Raw genomic sequence first — 20,546 nt, forward strand, 5'->3', positions numbered from 1 at the left:
AGCTTTGGGTGTAGCTTCATATTTTACATGATGGCAGCATATTGTAATCTGACATGTAGTAATTCAAGAATACAAGGTTGCTTTCTGGTTGCTCTTCAGACAAGTATTGACATTTTTTAATGAATATTGTGAGTATGTGTTACTTTGGAGGGGAGAACTAGAAAAATAACAAGCTACTGTTAGTCAAGAAGAAAACGCTGAAATATTAACATGTGAGTGAATCATGTATTGAGCTGTAGCTTTAGTATGTAATTGTACCTCAATCAAAATGGGGTTTTACAATTTTCTGTACATAGGAGAGTGTGGAGCACACAAACTTGTTATCAGTGTGCAGCTGTGAATGTGATACAATTGTCTAATCATTTAGTTTGACGCTTTTTAACACATTTGGGCACACAGCTGGGTGCTGGGTGAAGATGGGAAGAGGTTTTCTCTTTGGTAATATCACATTCCAAGCAGGGTGGCCTGCAAAATGTGAGACATAATTCAGAAACATGTGCAATCTAACAGTAACAAATTACTGTTCTTGTAGTTGTTTTTCCATCTGTCAAGAGAGCGTGTCTTTTCTGAAGAACGGGCTCGGTTTTATGGAGCTGAGATTGTTTCAGCACTGGATTACCTGCATTCAGAGAAGAATGTGGTTTATAGAGATTTGAAGGTATGTAGAAAACAGTACTGTAGGCTTTTTGAGTTTGGGCTTTTTGTTCATTAGTCCAAAAGCAAATAAGCCTGAACTATAAGAAAGCCTTTCCCGATTGAACTTTAACGTAACAGTTATTGCAGCTGTTGGACTTGACTTTACATGATACCTAAACACTTCCATATCAGGTTGTATAATGCATTTATGAGGCAGTGTTTCAGAGAACATGAAGGGGTAGTGAGCTGCTTGAGTTGCATTTACGCTTGCCTGCTTATGTTCTAAGAGAAACCCTGCTGGCTCTTCTGCATGGTGGAACATAATCCTGGGCTTTTCATGCCAGGTCTTACCAGATAGATGCAAATTTATAGTGTATGTATGTTCCACTTCCTTGCACTGTGCTGCACAGCACTACCTTCGTAGTACCTGCTTGCAGTGAGAAAAAATTGAGGATAAGCCTCAAGTTGCTCATTTGTTTGGTGAGCACAGAAGGAGAAAAACAAGCAACGCTTCCAAAACCTAACCAAACAAGAAATCTTAGGGCAAGCAAACTTGGGAAACTGAGAAAAATTAAACAATAACTCGGTTACTAGGGTTTTGTTGGTTTTTTTTGTTTCCTGATAAGTGTTTGCAGGTGAAGTTGAGGGGATACTGGTAGTTCATTTAGGAGCAATCTGAAGTGAAGCTTGCTGTAGATTGTTTTCAGGCTATAGCATTTTGGGATTCATGCTGGGATTTTCTCTCCTGTACCACCATGACTCCTTTGAAGGTGTGTTTTACTTCATACACAGTGGAAATTTTATTCTGAAATCTAGATGGCTTTTAAAAAAAATTAGTGGTGCAGGCTAGGATAAATACCACAACCACGTGCTGGGTAAATCTGTAAAGTGATTCTCGTGTAAAGGGTCTCTTTGGAAGTAGTTCCTTAGCCTTGCATTTGATTTTTGTTTCATTTGCTATCCTTTACTGGTAGAACATATTTCCTAAAATAACTTAGAGTAAAAGCAGGGATGAAGTTCTGTTAGGCACAATACTTAATATATGTTTAAAAGAAGTGGTGTTCTGTTGGTGATAATATTATAGAAGCATTAATACAATGTCTACATTCTGTATTCTCTGTGTATATAATCAGTTACCAAAGACTGCAAATTAGTGACCTAACATTTCATAAAGAACTAACGAAAGTGATATAAATGCATATTTACATCATATGTGCTTTGGCAGAGGTTGAAAACTGATCTGCGGAAATTCGTTTCCTTTATGGACTTGCTGAGGAGCAGTGTATGTTCTATGTAATGATGTCTTTCATTTGGATTGTCTTCCCAGTTGGAAAATCTTATGCTGGACAAAGATGGACACATAAAAATAACAGACTTTGGACTATGTAAAGAAGGCATCAAGGATGGAGCAACAATGAAGACTTTCTGTGGCACTCCAGAGTATCTTGCACCAGAGGTAGGTTTATGTTGGCTGTTGTACTAAATTATTTTCTTAAATGCCATCCGTGATAGCAGTAGCGGTACAGAATAATTTCTGTACCATAATGTGTTCATACAGTAACTACTGTTATATAACAACACATGCTGAGAATCTTTCATTCATCATGTTCTGGGACATATCTTTAGCATAACGATATGTGGTAATTTTCAGGCAGAGTAGTACCTTCCTTCCGCTTTAGGGAGTATTTCCATTTTACTGGAACAGTGCTTGCTTCTTGTGTCAGAAATCTAACAACAAAAAATCCCAAATCCTTTTAAACCACTTATAATTCTACATCTTTGCTTAAGAAGTGAAAGTATTGTCCAGTTCTTTTACTCTTTGAGGACAGCATAAGGCAACATGTTTTAAGAGCAGGACAGACCAAGTTTTTTCACAGCATTTAGTATGGTATGCAGTAGAAGCATGGACTGTTTTGTGACTGTAGGAGCATGAGGTATTTCTCAGTCCTAATTTAAACTTTTTGGTTTCAGAGGAAATATATCCAAGCAGAGGATCTCAGTTCCCAAACCTCATGTTTTGGGGATTTTTTGTACATTTTTTTTTTCTAAGTGTAAAACACAAACATGTGTTTTCAACTTTCATTCTGGAAATACTCTTCCTGAGCTGTGCAACACAGGTGGTGTTATATCTGTGAGTTAGTTACAAGAAGATCAAAAGGGAAGTTGTGTGATAGAGGATGTATGTATATGTGGTATTTTTCAGGCAGACTCTGGTTTTGTCTGCCCATGCTCTGGGCTGTCTGGAAGCAGACTCGCTGTGTTAGCAGGGCATGGAACCTGAGCTAACCTCATGTGCCTCACAAGAATGGCTGGTTGGCTCGAAGAGGTGCGTTGCTGCCCATGGTATTAAGAGTTCCGTGCAGCTTGGAGCACAGGCAGAGAAACAAGTCTTGGGGTGCTGGCAGATTATCTGTTGTTGGCACAGCCAGGATGTAGCCTTTCTTTGAGGTGGGAGACTTGGGCATTGCAAACCTTTCTTTAGTGAACTATGCAGAAGTACAAAGTATGGAAAGCTAAAGTGGATGAGGAGGAGCATTTTTACTGAAAGCTGATGCCTTTGCTGATCAGCCTTTGCTGATCTCCGCTTGAAAGCAGTGGCAGCATGCTCTTGATTTTTGTTTGGTTTTGTTTGTTCTTTTTTTCTTAACTGCCAGCTGCTTTCAAGGGCTTCCAGTCTCTGTAATAATGAAGAACGTGGGCACCTGTCAAAGTAGCTTGTATCGAGGAGGTGGAGCCAGTCTCATGATAGCTGCCAGCTCTCCATGGATCACCAGAAGTCTTCAGTGAATCTGAATTGGGGTCCATGCACAACAATTTGAGATTTACTGATGCAGGGAGTAATTAGCAGCATGACAAGAGTGTTTATTATTCATAAACATGGCTTTTATTTTAGCTTCTTTCTTAAAAGCAGTTGCTGAATTTCAGGTTTTCATCAAGGAATTTATGAGGATTATAGTTTTGGTTTTGTTTCTTCCTACATTGAAATGTGGGGATTCCCTGTGCAGGAACTGTGTTGTCCTCTCTGTTATAGTATTTGTTGCTATTTTTTCTCTTAAATAAAAAGTTGGCTCAGCCAAAACCCTGAAGGACAGATTCTTTTGATTAACTGAGTTCTCTATCTTACTTGCAAATCCCATCTGTGAGCTGGAGTGTTAAACTCTGGAGGCTTTTGTCATCTGGTTGATAGCATGCAAAAAATCTGGAAATTGTGTGTGAGTGATATTCTGTGCATTTAGGGTCACACATCCTCAAAGCAGGGTCTCGATCTTCTTGTCTGCATATGTAACTCAACTCTGGCATAGCAGCGTGTCTGTACAGTTGTTACATCGTTGGTTTTAGGTTCATACTGGAATCTCGTGCATGGATGACAGTGACTGAACCATGTCAACTTTGATGTGTCAGATGCATCAATGGCTGTGATGTTTACAGCTGTTCTTCCTTCTCTTTCAAATTCCATCTGACAGCAGTGTAGAGCTGCTCGTTAGGAAATGGTGATCCTATAATGTAAGTGAAATGACCTTGTTACTTTACTGCCCCCCAGCTATTCTGCGTGTGGTAGTAAATCATGAATGAGTGCAATACCTGTTTCGTTACGGTGTATTTTTCATACTAAAACCATTGCTGTGTTTTGTGCAACGTGTAAAACTCACTAACATGAGTGTATGCTGGTTGTGATAAAGAGATTTGAAGAAATACGCATTTTACATCCAGTTTAGAATTAACAGAGGTGAAGGCAAAAGTCGTAGTTAATAATCTAGATTATAATTTAAAGTATTAATGTGCTTTCTGGAGTAAGATTCAAAGTATTTGCTGCATTTCAAAAGCAACTGTAGCATTTATTACACACACAGCAAAGGCCTTTTGTTTTTCTTTTTCTTTCAGTCTCTCCTATTGCATTTCTTGCAGCAGTTTAAAAAATAAAAACAAAAATTGGAGGCCTGTGACTGTTTTATTTTCAGAATCCCAAGTATAGGGGAGTGTGAACAGGAAGCGCTCATTGAACAGGGTGACTCAGAGAGCTGTAACTGCATTGTCATACAATATCTCCTGTGAGCTGCAGGGCTGTGATGCCTTGGGAAGGACAGGGCTGGCTCCTGGAATCCTGTCCGGCCAGCAGCTGTGTCAGCCATATACGTGTATGGGGCAGCTGCACAGCCAGCTGTCGTTTAGTGTGAATCATACGGCAGGGGATGCTGTAAATAGACCAATGTGGGGTAATCTAATACCTGGCAGCCTTTTAATTTTACTGCAGGCCCTTTCCCTCTTTCAGATAATTAAGGGGAATAATTAGTGTAAAGAGAGAAGCAAGAGTGCTAACAGTTGTTACATGGAGTGTCTCGATACCTCTTTTTTGTGTTCAAAACACCTTTAGCAAGGTTTTGAAGAGGTTCTAATCCTGCTTTTATTAAACTTGCCTCAACTTAATTTGGCTCTTTCGCCCTTTTAATTTTGAGTGTAAAGTATTTTGAATTGTAGCAGTGTAAAGTTTATGCTGACACCATGCAACAAGAAGACCAGATGGTGGTGCAGTCATTATTTGTGCTCTTTACAAGAATAAGCAGTTCACTGCAAACCCATGAAAAGAGTAAAGATGACAACTAAAACCTGAGGACTGTGTCTGGAATATGAGACTCTTGGTGTCAGCTACAGACAACTGCACAGGAGACACAAAGTCTAGAGAAGTCCTCTAACATCTACTCCATAAGCCACAAAATATTCCCTTCAGCAACCTGCAGTGCAGAAGATCAGACATGCACTGTAACAGGGCTTCTCCCAAGCAAGCAGGAGAGATGGAGGGCACTGCTGGGGTCTTGAGTCCCTGCACCAGCCGTGGCTTTGTTAGGTTAAAGTATCAAGGGAAAAATGAACTGTGTTGGACTTCTGGTGTGAACCCTGGAGAAGGCCACCCCAGTGACAGATCTTGGGTTTGCAGCCCTCTAAGCAGAGTCAGGAGTGTTAGAGCTAGCGAGTAAGTACCTTTGGAGGGGGGGTAAAGGGAAGGAGGAGAAACATTTCCAGACTATCTGACTGCTGTTTTATGGCCTTACAGCTGGTCAAATGTAACGACTGGTGTTCTGGCTCTTAGTGTTGAATGTGGACTAGTCATTTAGTATTTGTGGGTGGTCTTTCAGAATGCGCAGAGCCACCATTTGGGGGGTGTAGGTTGATATGAAGATGATGGGGATGTTTGGCTTGTTGCTTCTGAAGTAACAGGTTGACGGTCTTCTCTCTTCTCGCTGCACTGGCTTCTTGGTAGGTTGGGGATTCTCTAGAATACTGAATCCCATTTGGAACAGTTTGTGATGAATAAGTGAGAATTTAACAGCTGGCTCTGTAAGGTGAGAACAGTTCTCAGCCTCTGGGGCTTTCAAAAGTTGTACTTATGACCATAATGTGAGGGAGGGTGGGAGGAAGAAAAGAAGGAAGCTGCCGTAATGTACCCGCTGCTGCCTTTTTCCCCTTCTGCTCACCTAGTGCAGTGAACATGGATGCCAGTTTTTTTCAAATGGATCTTCTGCAAATACTCTGCTGGTAGATTTGGCTGTGACATGAAAAGATGAACTTGGTGGAGTAAATTTTCTCTCTCAAGTTCTGTGTTCACGCCTGATTTGAGAATGTCTTCTAAAGCCTTTTCTTTACATTTCTGCAGGTGCTGGAAGATAATGACTATGGTCGTGCAGTGGACTGGTGGGGTTTAGGAGTTGTGATGTATGAAATGATGTGTGGCCGGCTCCCTTTCTACAATCAGGACCACGAAAAGCTCTTTGAACTCATCCTTATGGAGGAGATTAGATTTCCACGCACTTTGTCACCGGAAGCAAAATCTCTCTTGTCAGGTTTGCTGAAGAAAGATCCTAAGCAAAGGTGAGACTGTTGCAACTTTTATGCATTCATGGCCTCAGAAATACAAAAAAAAAAAAAAAGGGCAAAAAATTTTCTTTTAAAGGCTTCACAAAGAAGTTAATGATTGTGCTTTGCAGAGGCGTGTCTATGAAAGGGAACTGTTCAAGACAGGTGACTTAAAAGTGACTGTTTTTGTGCCACCATAAGAAGTGCCCATATCATCATCACTGAAAAACAGCTGCAAATGGTGTTGCACAAAAGGCTGTTGCATACACACATGTGCCAGCTTTGGTTTCTTTAAAGTTGAAGAAGGTATTTCTACAAAAATTGTAGTTTTGTTTCTAATCCATTCAGAGCGATCATCTACCAAGATGCAGCAAGTGGACCTGTTTCTGGTTTAGCTTCTGACATGAGCTGACAACATAAATAGTGATATGGAGCAGCTTTGATGATCAAAAGGGTGAACTTCAAAATGTGGTGTCTGCCATTAACTCGAACTATAGCCTGGGACTAAGCAAATTAACCTTGCCTCTGGTTATAATGAATCCAATGGGTCTTGTGGATCATAAACTGCTCTCCACTGAATGCTTTCACCTTCTGTTCTAATTGAGGCTGCTGTCCGTTTTCTGAGGTTTTGTTTAAATCTGTGCTATTAGTGATCTAGCATGCTGCTTTGGACAGTAGGTGGTGGTATCTGAACCATGTTTGTGGTGGAGTTTGTACCATGCTTAATCTACTTATCCTTTTTCCCCGTTATTTTTTTGTTTGTTGTGGAACAGGTTTCGTGCTATGCTCTATTATTTAAAAAGTAACCTTTGATTTAAAAACATGAAAAAAACCCAACAAAACAACAACCAAAAACCAAAAAGCCCTTAATGGCTACATAAAACAAGATCCAAAAAGGATGTTGACCTTCGCACAAAGATAAACATCAGTTTTAAAACCTGCCATCCTGTCAGTCCAGAACAAATAATGTTGTGACACTGCCTATGGTCTCCTGTCCTGAAACTTCCACTGTAGATGGGCCCCATACAGGAAATCTTTCATGTGAGGTGTAAGGAGAGTATTCCAGTTTGCTTTCTGATATTTGCTTAGTCTGTATGTATGTGTGCGTGCACATAGCAGGAAAATGTTTTTTGCCAGTATACATATACTTGTAGCAGAGATTTGTCATCACTGTAGGCTATTTCCATCACTTGTTTTTGATGGGAAACCCTGTGGAGATGTCTTGTATTGCAGATCCACAGTTTGTACTACTGGAGGTCTCAACTTGGTGATGACGTGGGGAACCAGGAACAGCTGTAGTCAGGAACGTGGCCAGCTTTGTACTAGGTGGCAACAGCTGCACACCCCTCCTGAACACAGTGCCTGCAAGGGGACCTCCAGGAGAAGGTGGTGTAATTGATTAGCAGCCCCCCAGGCACTATGCTGTGCGAGCAAACGTGGCTGCAGACCCTGCCAAGAGGATTCCAGTTCAGGAAAGTACTGGGTTAAGTACAATTGTGACCCTTCTGTAGCTTATTCAGGTGGGACCTTTCAATCACTAGAAACACATGCAGCACCTGCTGTAATTTGTTCTTAAAGGAGCATCTCTGATGACCAAAAATGCAATTTGTTTACAAAGAATGCCCACTTGTTTCTAGTTACAAAGTTTTTCTAATGCCAATAATTACTCCACAATGTGCTTGCTTTTTATAGCACTTCTTCAAGTGTATCTGCTGCAGGCTTGGAACCTGTGATGCTCTGATCTTTTGGACAGATGATTTTTCATGCTGCTGATAGAAATAACTATAGACTAGACAAGCCTACACACATGCCTGGAGCTTGCTAATTGCACTGATGCTTCCCAAGCTTTGGATCATGGACCATTCTTAAATACTGTTTTTTCACCAAGCACTCTTCACCCAACTTTTTAACAGAAGTTACAGTTGTGCAAATCCCCTACACTTCATGGTGTTTCAGGCAGTACAGATAACTGAGCTGGGAACCCAAGGGGTAGAAGTTCTGAGTTCTGACCTTGTACTTTCATGTTATTTTTGCGGTGTGATCTGTGTGCTGGGGCGGTGGCCTGGGTTCTGCTGTAACAGTTGGTTTTCTCCTTCTTTAGCCTGAGAACGATATTGATAACACACTGTTGTTTTTAGTTGTTGCTAAGTAATGCTTACTCTGATCAAGAACTTTTCAGTTTCTAATGCTCTGCCAATGAGGAGGGGCACAAGAAGCCAGGAGGAAGCAGAGACAGGACACGTGACCTAAACTAGCCAAAGGGGTCTTCCATACACAGCATGTCATGCCCAATACATATACTGGGGGGAGTTACCCAGAAGGCCCAGATCACTGCTCAGGTTGGACTGGTTATCAGTCAGCAGGTGGTGAGCAATTACACTGTGCATCACTTGTGTTTGCTTTCTTTCCCTTTTCCCCTTTTAGTTTTATATTCTCTCCCCTTGTTATTTCCCTTGTCATTGTTACTGGTGGTGGTAGTAGTAGTTGTTTTATATTATACCTTAGTTAGTGGACTGTTCTTATCTCAACCCTTGATTCTCCTCCCCACTCATCCTGGGGTGGGGGAAGAGGGATGGGAAGAAGATGGGGAGTGAGCGAGCGGCTGCATGGTTCTGAGTTACTGGCTGGGCTTAAACCCACACAACAGGTGGGTGCCTGGCATACTCGGTAGTTGACTAACAGGGATCTCATGGAGCCATACTGAAAAAACCCCAGCCAGATAGCTACAAAAATCCATCGAGTGAAAAGTTAAATAACGTGCAGTAGTCTGGTTGACATTAGCACGCTGATGATTCTTTGGGGAGCTACTGTGTAATTCAACAGAAATCCTCTCTTCCACAAAGCCCAGTGGTGGACAGAAGTTGGTGTCATCGTAATGTTGTCTGTGGCAGAATTGACAGCATTTAGTAACTGCTGATGAACTTCAGAGTGGGACAGAGAAAACAGCGAAAACCAAGAAAAAAAATATGAAAATGGGAGATGTCATTTCCTGTAAAATCCTCAAAAAAACCCCACCAACAACAAAAGGTTGATAAAATGCAGTTCAATGTTGAGGATATTTTAAGTTAAATGTCAAGGAGCTAGGAAACTGTGACCTGCATCAGTGAATTAATTACCTATTGTAACTGAGCTCGTTATATAAAAGCAGTCTTAGCATCTGCCTTCAGTAATGCCAGTTCAGTCTCAGACTCACAGGCATATGGGGAAAATGTGAAGAACAGTGAATTGCATTCTGCTTTTAATCATGGTGTTTCCTAAATTTGGTCATATAAAATCCGTTTTGTAAGAGAAGAGGAATTTTGAAGTTTCTTTGGGGATTGATAGTTTATTAATCTTGTAATGTGAGCCCTAATTTCCCCAAGAAGGAAAAAAATCTATTCTGTAAATATTTCCTGTTCATGTGACCTAAAATTCTCCTTTGCTGCTTTGTGCCATGTATCGAATGGAAGGAGGCAGTCAGCATTTTTTCACACGAAAACCAGTATCTTTTAAATTTTCTTATTCTTTTGGCTGCAGATGCCCAGAAGTATCAGGGTCAATCAAGCTTTTACCTGTATGAAAACCAAACTCCTTGTCTTTTTAAGTTGTGAAAGGAGGTGATTTGTAGTTACAGCATATGTCTGCTTGGGGTGCTCTGCTATGGGAAGGGTAGATGGCTTGAGCAAACCTCTTGGGTGAGAACAGTACATGTGTGAATTTGTAAACAACAGAAATCTGTCACCTAAAAGTGTGACAGTCTCTTCAGATTTGGCCCACAGTCAGTGTCTGTATTGTGGCTCCTAATACAGGGAAGCACAACCTTATGAATGGGATTATTTGGCAGGGCAGAGAGACAGTGGTGCTGCTCACGCTCCTACACTGGGGCCTGGCTGTCCTTGCTGTAGAAGCTTTTTAACTGTAAAAGTAGGAGCTTGTGGGTTTCTTCTTAAAGAGCTGGGAATGGACTTGGGTGCTGAGCACTGTTTACTTTTACATGGAGAAGCAGAGAAACTATTTTTCCTGTGATCCACTAACTGCAATCTTCTGGCCTGTGATAGCAATACTTCCACTGCTGAATGTGTGTTTATATGCTATATTTATATTTTAATATATATATAAATACAGTACATAAATTTTTAAAGATATTTGCACATGATCTCTCTGGATTCATAGCTGATTGCCCTTAGTTTGTGGAGGCCTGTGTTTGGTTCTGCCTGTAGACTTAAATGCACAGAATTTAACCTGATTTTACAAAAATCTTTTCAAGAACTTTTATTCCTGATGTATTTTTTTGTCAGCATGTCCTTAGGAAGGCAGAGCTGCTGCTCATTCAGCTCTTGGTGCTTAACTGCAATTTTTGCATTAGGTACTGATTTAATTTTGTTCTCTTTGAGAGGACCCTTTCATAATTCTGAAAGGAAAGAGTGTATGTTGGAATAAGTCCATATCCAAAATACGAGGTTTTTGTCATTTCCCTGCTCATTTTGAATAGATTTGTTTAATAGTATAGATTTTTAAAGGGTAAGTAAAACATCTGGAGTTTTTCTTGGCATGTCCCTGAGTATGTGTTTGCCCTTCATTGAACAAGGGCTCACATTAGCTAACATATTCCCCAAAACACTCATACATGGGTGCAGGCAGCCAGCCTTCCTGGATTCTTCTGCAGAACACAACTCAGGTTCTTCTTAGCTTGTAGTCACCCCTGAATTTGTGTGCAGAAGGGCAGTGTGTTGGTATCTGTGGATAAAGAGGATCAACTCATTCCTCTTCTTCACTGGCCATCATCATCTGCACTGGGGAAGCAACAGGGAGCCTGGTAGAGATTTGGCAAAGCCTCTAGGTCTGTGTGGAACCACCCAAGAGATAATTACTCACAGAGTTTGTCTCTGTTCCCAGGCTGCCCTGGAGTTTATGTTCCAGGCTGCTCTGCAGCTGTATAGTGTGCTGCCAGGCAGAGGGGAGAGCCATCATCTGGCTTGGTTTGGCCTGTGGGGCTCTTGGGTCAACTTAGGCTTGGTCCTAGAGTTTACCTGGGGAAGGAGAGCATCACCCAACACTTTGCTACTGTAAGACTGGGGTACGCGTTCCCTCTACTACTGCACGTTTCATGAAGGAATATGAAGAAGCAGACCCCTTAAGTTACTGTGCAAGCATGGGTTCTGAACTGCCAGGCACCTCTGTTGCTTGGTCTCTCTGGTATAGCTGTGGCCTCTGTCAGCTTGTGTTCTGTGAAGATGCTGCTTGGACACAGCTGAGAGGGTTGAATGCACCCGGATCCATTCCCAGATAGCAGTTTGGATGAGGTGTCACTGAATGCTGAGGAAAATTTAAATGAAAAAAGAGGCTTATAGAAAGTGGAAGCAAGGACAGGCAGCCTGGGAAGAGTACAGGGATGTTGTCCGGGAAGCTAGGGACCAGGTTAGGAAAGCTAAGGCCCAGTTAGAATTAAACTTGGCTAGGGATGTTAAGGATATCAGGAAGGGATTCTACAGGTACATAGCAAATAAAAAACAGATTAGGGAGAACGTAGGCCCCCTCAGGAAGCTCTCGGGAGAACTAGCTACACAGGATTTGGAGAAGGCTGAGGTTCTGAATGACTTCTTTACCTCGGTCTTCACTGGCAGAGGCTCAGACCGCACCACCCAAGTCTTGGAAGGCAGAACACAGGGACTGTGAGAATGAAGACCTCAGGCCCACTGCAGGAGAGGAATTGGTTCGAGACCATCTTAAAAATCTGAATGTGCACAAGTCCATGGGTCCTGATGAAATACATCTGTGAGTCCTGAAGGAGGTGGTGAATGAAGTTGCTAAGCCACTGGCCATTATATTTGAAAAATCATGGCAGTCAGGTAAAGTTCCCGACGACTGGAAGAAGGGAAATATAACCCCCATTTTCAAGAAGGGGAAAATGGATGACCCAGGGAATTACAGACCAGTCAGTCTCACCTCTGTGCCTGGCAAAATCTTGGAGCAGATTCTCCAGGAAGGCATGCTAAGGCACATGAAAAACAACAAGGTGCTTGGTGACAGCCAGCATGGCTTCACTAAGGGGAAATCCTGCCTGACCAATTTGGTGGCCTTGTATGATGGGGGTACAGAACTGATGGACAGGGGTAGAGCAGTTGATGTCATCTCTCTGGACTTGTGCAAAGCGTTCCACACTGTCCCACACGACATCCTTGTCTCTAAATTGGAGAGACCACTCGGTGGATAAAGAACTGGCTGGATGGCTGCACACAAAGAGTTGTGGTCAATGGCTCAACGTTTTCCAGCTGGAGACCTGTAACGAGTGGTGTCCCTCAGGGATCGGCGTTGGGACCGGTCTTGTTTTAACATTTTCGTCGCTGACATGGACAGTGGGATTGAGTGCGCCCTCAGCAAGTTTGCCGATGACACCAAGCTGTGTGGTTTGGTTGATACACGGGAGGGAAGGAATGCCATCCAGAGGGACCTTGACACGCTTGTGAGGTGGGCTGATGCCAACCTCATGAAATTTAACCATGCCACGTGCAAGGTCCTACACCTGGGTTGGAGCAATCCCAGGCACAGCTACAGGCTGGGCAGAGAAGAGATTCAGAGCAGCCCTGTGGAGAAGGACTTGGGGGTGCTGGTCGATGAGAAAATGAACATGAGCCGGCTTCAGTGTGCGCTTGCAGCCCAGAAAGCCAACCGTATCCTGGGCTGCATCAAAAGGAGCGTGACCAGCAGGTCGAAGGAGGTGATCCTGCCCCTTTGCTCTCGTGAGACCTCACCTGGAGTATTGTGTGCAGTTCTGGTGTCCTCAACATAAAAAGGACATGGATCTGTTGGAACAAGTCCAGAGGAGGGCCATGAGAATGATCAGGGGACTGGAGCACCTCCCATATGAAGATAGGCTGAGAAAGTTGGGGCTGTTCAGCCTGGAGAAGAGAAGGCTGCGTGGAGACCTCATAGCAGCCTTCCAGTATCTGAAGGGGGCCTACAGGGATGCTGGGGAGGGATTCTTTGTTAGGGACTGTAGTGACAGGACAAGGGGTAATGGGCTAAAACTTAAACAGGGGAAGTTTAGATTGGATATAAGGAGGAAATTTTTTCCTGTTAGGGTGGTGAGGCACTGGAATAGGTTGTCCAGGGAAGTTGTGAATGCTCCATTCCTGGCAGTGTTCAAGGCCAGGTTGGACGAGGCCTTGGGTGACATGGTTTAGAGTGAGGTGTTCCTTCCCATGGCAGGGGTGTTGGAACTTGATGATCTTAAGGTCCTTTCCGACCCTAACTAGTCTGTGATTCTAATTTGACTCCTCTGCGCTAAATGATTGTCCAACATTTTCTCAGTAGGGTTCTGCCTTCAAGCTACAGAGCATGCAGTGCAGTGTCAGGCTGTAAAAATACAGTTTCAGTGGGCTTTAGCACAGCCATCAAAATATCTTTGATATTTTGAACCAAACCCCTCCCGTTTCCAAATAATTATGTATTAGGGCATGTATATGTATATGTGGTCTGGAGGAAAGTCAGGGCCAGCTGTTGTGCAGCACAGATGAGGTCTGACCAGGCAGCTTGGCTTCAGGTTCAAAGAACTGTCCTTGGCCCTCTTTCCGTAGCAGTATAGTTCTTGCCTTGGCCACAGAAAGCCATTGTTCCAAGTTCTTAAAATAGGGATAATATCTCAGTTTGCCAGTGGCACCAAGAATCAGGGAACAGGCAAATACTAGAGGTCAGCCTGGATGAACATGGTAGCACCTCTTATACTTAAAATCCTGAGCGTCTGCTTAACCTTGTTGCCTCAACTAAGTCTCCTGCTGATTATTTAGTATGTGTGTTGTTTTATCAGTGCATGCCTTTGCTTGCAGATGTGGTTCAATCTTCTACAGAACATTTTAACCTCCACAGCAAAATTTAAGTATCTGTTAGCTCAAGACTGCAACCAAACTGATTGCATCTATAAGCTCTGTGGACAGTTTTATTTTGGAATGAAAGTGCTTTATCTTGATAAACCTTAAGTCAATAAAACACCCTTGTGCTTTCGTGAAGCCAGGGAGGAGGAAAGATTTGCATACAGTACAATATTATCACTGCAGTTGTCAACTGTTTAATGGAAATTTAAATCAGGTTGCATAAATCAGTTTGTCTTAAAAATCCTTGCCTCTCTTACACTTCAAAATCAAATTCAGTTTTACTGCTGGCATCGCCCTGCTCTACAAAATTGTGAGAGGTTGTCTGTTGTTAATTTAGAAAGAGTCTGTGGCTCAGACCTTTTATTTGCAGGATCTGCTGTGCTCCCTAAGACAGCATCATTCCTGAAAGACAGGTCTTTGGAATTGTGATTTTATATTTTTTTTCCCTTTGTTTAAGAGAGACCTTTATTCTGTGTGTTACCATGTTTTCAGATCTGTGAGTGGAACTGCTTCGAAGCCTAAAATAGACTCTCCTGCAGCCCTTGCACACGAATATGAAACAAAGGCTTCCAAATCTATTATATAAACTCAGAATTTCTTTGCCTACTGTTCAGTAAAAATTGTATGAGGAAAAATAACTGTACTCAAACATCTAATTACTTATTTTGCCCCAAACAGGTTAGGTGGTGGTCCGGATGATGCCAAGGAGATTATGCAGCATAAATTCTTTGCTGGCATTGTTTGGCAAGATGTATACGAGAAAAAGGTACTTTTACAACTGCTCTCCTACAGTGTATTGTAGCTGTGGATACACTGAATGTTTCACATCTTGTTGCCCTCTCTTAAGATACACAGAAGCCCTCCATGGAAGAGGTTTACAGTTGTTTTTAGGAAGGCTAAATTGTTTCATGTTTCTGAAAATACTGTAGTTGGGTTGCTTTTGAACCAAAGCCACTTTTCCACAGCGTTGTCTCGATGAGATCCTCATTTCTGTGACTGAAGAATTGCTTCCAATCAAAATTGCCTACAAACTTAGGCAGTATATAAGCTTTTAAAATGGTTTTCCTGTGAAGTCTTTTTGTCATTCCTTTCCATCAACTGATGTATCCCTTGTGAGCCCAGGAGTTAATTGTTGGTTCCTAAGAACCTGAAGGAAAACTTAGAAGCAGTAGTGAGAGATGGGCTGTTTGTTCTCCTTTGCATTTTTCCAGTCGTGACTGATAAAATTAGACTGCATAGGCACGTGCAGAGCAATGAGGGCTCTTACATAAACCCAGGGGTAATTTTTTTCCCAACACTCCCGCTATGAGCAGGGTCACCTCACATTAGACCAGGTCCAGCCTGGCCTTGAACACTTCCAGGAATGGAACAGTCACAGCTTCTCTGGGCAACCTGTTCAAATGTCTCAGCACCCTCACAATAAAGAACCTCTTCCCAAGATGTGATCTCTGTCTACCCTCTTTCAGTTTAAAGCAGTTCCCCCTTGTCCTATCCCTACATGCCTTCATAAAAAGCCTCTCTCCAGCTTTCTTGTTGGCCCCCTTAGGTATGGAAAGGCTGTTACAAAGTCTCCCCAAAAGCCTTCTCTTCTTCAGGCTGAACAACCCCAGCTCTCTCAGCCTGTCTTCATAGGAGGCGTGCGCCAGCCCTTTAATCATCTTCATGGACCTCCTCTGGACACACTCCATCTATTGTCCTCTCAAATTTGATTCTCAGCAGCCACATTTTCTGTTACGTTTATGTGAAATGGAGTGAAGTATAACGTGGGTCTGGTGATTAAAGGCTCCCATCTACTGACGCCACATGATCTCACACCATCCCAGCCTTTCCTGATTTCATTCCTTCTTCCTGCAGCCCCTTGTGATACCAGATCTCATTTGATCTCTAAATACAGTTTGGTTTTCCCTCCAGTTGGTTAAAGCAGGTAAAAAACTTAGCAGAAACAGAATTTTAATTCTTTGAATTACTAATACAGTGATCTATTAGCAATGTTTGTATTCTTAAGAAAATAGTGTAACCGCTGGTTCCTGTACGGTACTGGGAGACCTGTCTAGCGCCTGTATGCAATTACAAAGAGTGCTCTATTTCTTTCTCTGCTTTCACTTCCTCACAGGTTTGTGTGACTAAAAGGAACCGAAAAATCATAAAGTAAGTTTTTGTGCCTTGAAAGTGTAGATGGAGTTTAGATTTCTGTCCTTTCAAAGCACCCCTTGAGAGAGCTGTGTGCACTCATGAGGGCACGAGGGATCTGCAAGGACTTTATTCAGTGTAACCTAAAAAGTAAATCCAAATTACTTTTCTAAACAGGAAGGTATTTCCATTTTCACCCAGCTGAATACTTGAGGATTTCCTGCTTTTTTGCCGTTTTACATAAGAAGTTGATAATGGCTCAAATGTCTTATTTGCTCTTTGATGGTAGTGCTGGTTACCTGAATGGAGGAGAAATCACACAGGCTGGAAGCAATTTATTTAGTCATAGAACTGAGAAAGCCTTCATACATTGTCCTGCAATAGCACTGACTCAGTTTGTTGCGGAAATTACCAGGAAACTCCAAATGTTACATATTTTTAGAGAAAGCAGTGTGCTGAGACTTATTCTCACCTTGGCATATCCAGGGAGGCCAGATTCTGGGTTTGCTTCTATCCCATTAGTATGTACATCTGAAATAGGTATGCTGTGCAAATGAAGAGATTCCAAAAAGCCTGTGCTGCCTATGTTCTGGGTGGTCCAAAGAGGATCTTACAACATTTACCTGAAATGCAGTCTCACAGATAAAGGCTGAATTCTGTCAGCTGCCTAGAGGTGTTTCGGTGCTAAGCTTGGTTACCCACTGTCTCCCGATAATGGTGAATACATTTATGAATGTAGGCTTGGGGTAATGGGGAGAATGCTTACTTTGTAATTAAGCTTTTTGGAAACACAACTTTGCTTTGAATTATGAATTTTGAATAACTGGGGTTGTCCCAAGAATTTAAAATATTCATTAGACTCTCCTGGAAGAGGGTTATTTGTCTCTTGATGCAAAGAAAGGTGCATTTTAATTTACAGTATTTTGCCCACCCACAAGCGAAACTTACACAATGAGATTTTAATCACATGTCTCTTTTTCGAGCCTTTTTTGTCTCTTAAACCAACATAAGCCTGCGGGTATCATGCTGGTCTGCAGCAGTGGGAGGCTACAGGTGGCACCTCTCTGCTAGTTGAACTGCAGAGCTATTGCAGTGACAGCTTTCCAGTAAAGCAACATCTTTGCTTGATTGAGGCAGCCTTAGAGCTTTCTACGGCTTCCCCTCTGTTTCTAGCTTAATGTTCTGAATTTGACAGCTAGGGGTAAAAAAAGTTGTCTTGTGGGTGCATCATAATCTGTCTCAAATTGCTTTTAACAGATACTGAAATAAAAAGGAAAATGATACAGGCAGTGCTAGCCCATTACACGTGTTCTGACTTAGGATTGCTGCTCCGAGTCATTCTGATGTGTGTAGTTCAGGTGTGTGCTCCAGTACCCAAGTCTAAATCACTCTGTGTTGTGCACAGCAAGCCAGAGCAAGCGGGAGCATTGTGAGTGCCAGAACCACCATTAGCTTAAAAGGACAGACAGGCTTCACACACACATGCACGCACAACTAGTCAAAGGCAAACCGGGGTTGGCTTCAAGTAGGCAGAAAACAGCTGTAAGGAGAAAGAAAAGAGCTGAAATGTGAAATGAGGAATACTCATCCTTAACAGGGTTTTTACATATGTTTGTGTGACTTGATTGAGAATAATGTTATTACATTATGTATTCCCTCTCCAATAACTTCAGGAGGGGTGCAAGGCTTAGAGTAACAAGTGATTTTGGGATAACCTCTTTCTTTTTCCATTTTAAAATCAGGGCGTTAAGACAACTTCTGAATACTTGTGTTTTTTTGACAGGAACATTTGCCAGGCTCCTTTAAGCCATTCTTGGGCACAGGGGATTGTTAGAAATTGAAAAAAAAATTAAAAAGAAAGATAACTATACACTATAATTGTGTTTTCTTAATAATAAACAGGATGTTTATATACCTTAATTTTTAAAGCTTGCTTTTTAAACAGCAAATGTTGCTTCATAGTTTGAAATACTATTGTGTGTGTAGATTACATTTCTTAAAGTTTTTACATGGAGAATGAAGGAGTTTCATTGCATTGTTGTGTGTAAGACAGCACAACACTCTGTTGGATGCTCTCGAAACCAATCAGAAAGATCATTCTGGTGACAGGGAGCTTGAAGCTAGTGCTTTTCTTATTTACCAACCTGACAAGCAAATGATTCTTCAGATCTAAGCAGGAGGAAAGGTTAGGATGGGAAAGAAGTGTTTTATACATTCAAACTTTGTTGGTGTTTTCCAGGTAGTGATTTCTGTCAGGGTCGTTACTGTTTCTGTAGGAGCAGAAATGCAAGTCTGGGGGTCACTGCTTACTTCCAGCTGGAGCAATTTACCATTTACCTTGATAAACCTTTCCCTGCAGTTCCAGATTGGAAGCTGTATACTTCCTCAGTCACACTTCTAAATTGTTGCCTGGCATGGCTCTGTGATATTAAAAGATGGCCATGCTTAACCCCAGCGGTGGGCGAACTTAAGCACAGTGCTGAGCTATTTACATGTCCTCTGTGGGAGGGCAAAGAACAGTGTTTACATTCTGTTTCTAGCCCACCGTGCAGCGGGGAGGTGAGTGAGGTCTGAATCCCTGCTCCATTGCCCTCCAAAATTGTATGTGTTCCAACTCTGTGCAGCTGTATGCAGCCAGCTCCGCCACCCGCTTTCCAGGCGTGCTCCTCCTCCAGCCCCAGTCAAGCAGCTCCACTCCATCTGGAGTTCTTCTTGCCAGAGCTTGCCTAGGTACACATGGATGATTTCTAGCCTGTCTGCCCAAGTGAGTGTCAAGAATAAAAACCAAACAGTGTGACTTGTGGTGTAACTGGAGGAGGATGTTCATTGCTAAGTGTGCTTGGTTTTTTGTAAGCACTCCGTTTTTTTAAGTTCAGAGTGGGTATCAGACTGCTTTTGGGGACCAGGAGTGTAAAAGCTTATTGCCGCTTCCGCCTTGTCCTCAGTTCCCCTGGGCTGGTCAGTCCTACAGCACAGTTGTAGTCAGAGCTGCATGGGCTCAGTAATGCTGTAGCTGAGATATTTTTTGTGACTGTTACAACCTTTGTGATGACATGCAAGTCCAGCTGATCAGTTTGGTATCACTGACCATCTTTATTACTCTTTTCATCCTTCTTGAGCATAATTAATTCTGACTAGATGCAGTTGATGATACTTTCTGTGTAATTAGGTGGGAAACCAGTATATAATATTAAACATTTGTAAGCATGTTATTTATTAGGATGAAGTAATGTTAGGGTTCTAGGCTTTTCTTTATGCAACTAGAGTCAAAATGCCTCAAATATCCCATAAGTAGGAAGTGCACACTTTTTTTTTTACTGGGTATGGTTACTTCTCTATGAACTAGTGTTTTTTAAACTTATTTCAGGAATGTAGGAAAAGGCACTGTAGCTTGTAACTCTCTTGTCAAATTCTACCTGTTTCAAACTACTGCAAGAACCTGTAAATGGATGGTATTTTTTAATTCTTTTCACAGCTTGTACCTCCATTTAAGCCACAAGTTACATCTGAAACAGATACGAGATACTTTGACGAAGAATTTACAGCACAGATGATAACAATCACTCCTCCTGACCAAGGTAAAGTTTTCCCAGATGTTTGCCCCTGTATTCTCTAGACCACCCGAAATCATATGCTGTTAATGCCACCTTAAGGTTACTCTTCAGACTGTGTGAAAAAGCATTAGTTTAAACTTGCTGGTTTTCCATATGTGTATCTGGCCAAGAAGTTGGTAAATTGATGTGAAACTTTCCATGTGTCTTTTCAGTTGGGAAATGAAAAACCTCTTTTAGAAGACAGTGACATTATTTGTACTACTTTCTTTTCCAAATCTGCACATTTCCATTGGGAAACAATTATTTTCATAAGTGTTTTCATGTGTACATCTGCACATGCACTGTGTCTATGCAAGCAGTCGATTGGATATGGAACAGTGTCCATATTGAATCAAAGTACCCTTTATTATCATGGCAGCTGAGCATGTTTCATGCTCTGAAATAGAAATTACTGGAAATTCAGATCACTGAGTATGGATTTAAGTAATGCAGCTCCTAGCAGTTCTGAACGCACATCCGAATAACT

At 42.0% G+C, this 20,546-nt stretch overlaps 1 protein-coding gene across 1 annotated transcript in view; it reads left to right on the plus strand.

The window, feature by feature from the left end:
- Positions 1–20,546, plus strand: part of AKT1 (AKT serine/threonine kinase 1) — a 75,774-nt gene that overhangs the window by 53,414 nt on the left and 1,814 nt on the right. Inside the window, exons 10-14 of the mRNA XM_061376490.1 lie at positions 533–658; positions 1,964–2,092; positions 6,287–6,501; positions 15,015–15,102; positions 19,942–20,044. Of these exons, the coding sequence (XP_061232474.1) occupies positions 533–658; positions 1,964–2,092; positions 6,287–6,501; positions 15,015–15,102; positions 19,942–20,044 (661 nt within the window). The remainder of the gene's footprint in view (positions 1–532; positions 659–1,963; positions 2,093–6,286; positions 6,502–15,014; positions 15,103–19,941; positions 20,045–20,546) is intronic.

The sequence above is a fragment of the Neopsephotus bourkii genome, unplaced genomic scaffold (assembly GCF_033783945.1).
Source record: "Neopsephotus bourkii isolate Nb327-2 ecotype Australia unplaced genomic scaffold, CSIRO-AGI_Nbou_v1 NB_1707, whole genome shotgun sequence".
NCBI lineage: Eukaryota > Metazoa > Chordata > Aves > Psittaciformes > Psittacidae > Neopsephotus > Neopsephotus bourkii.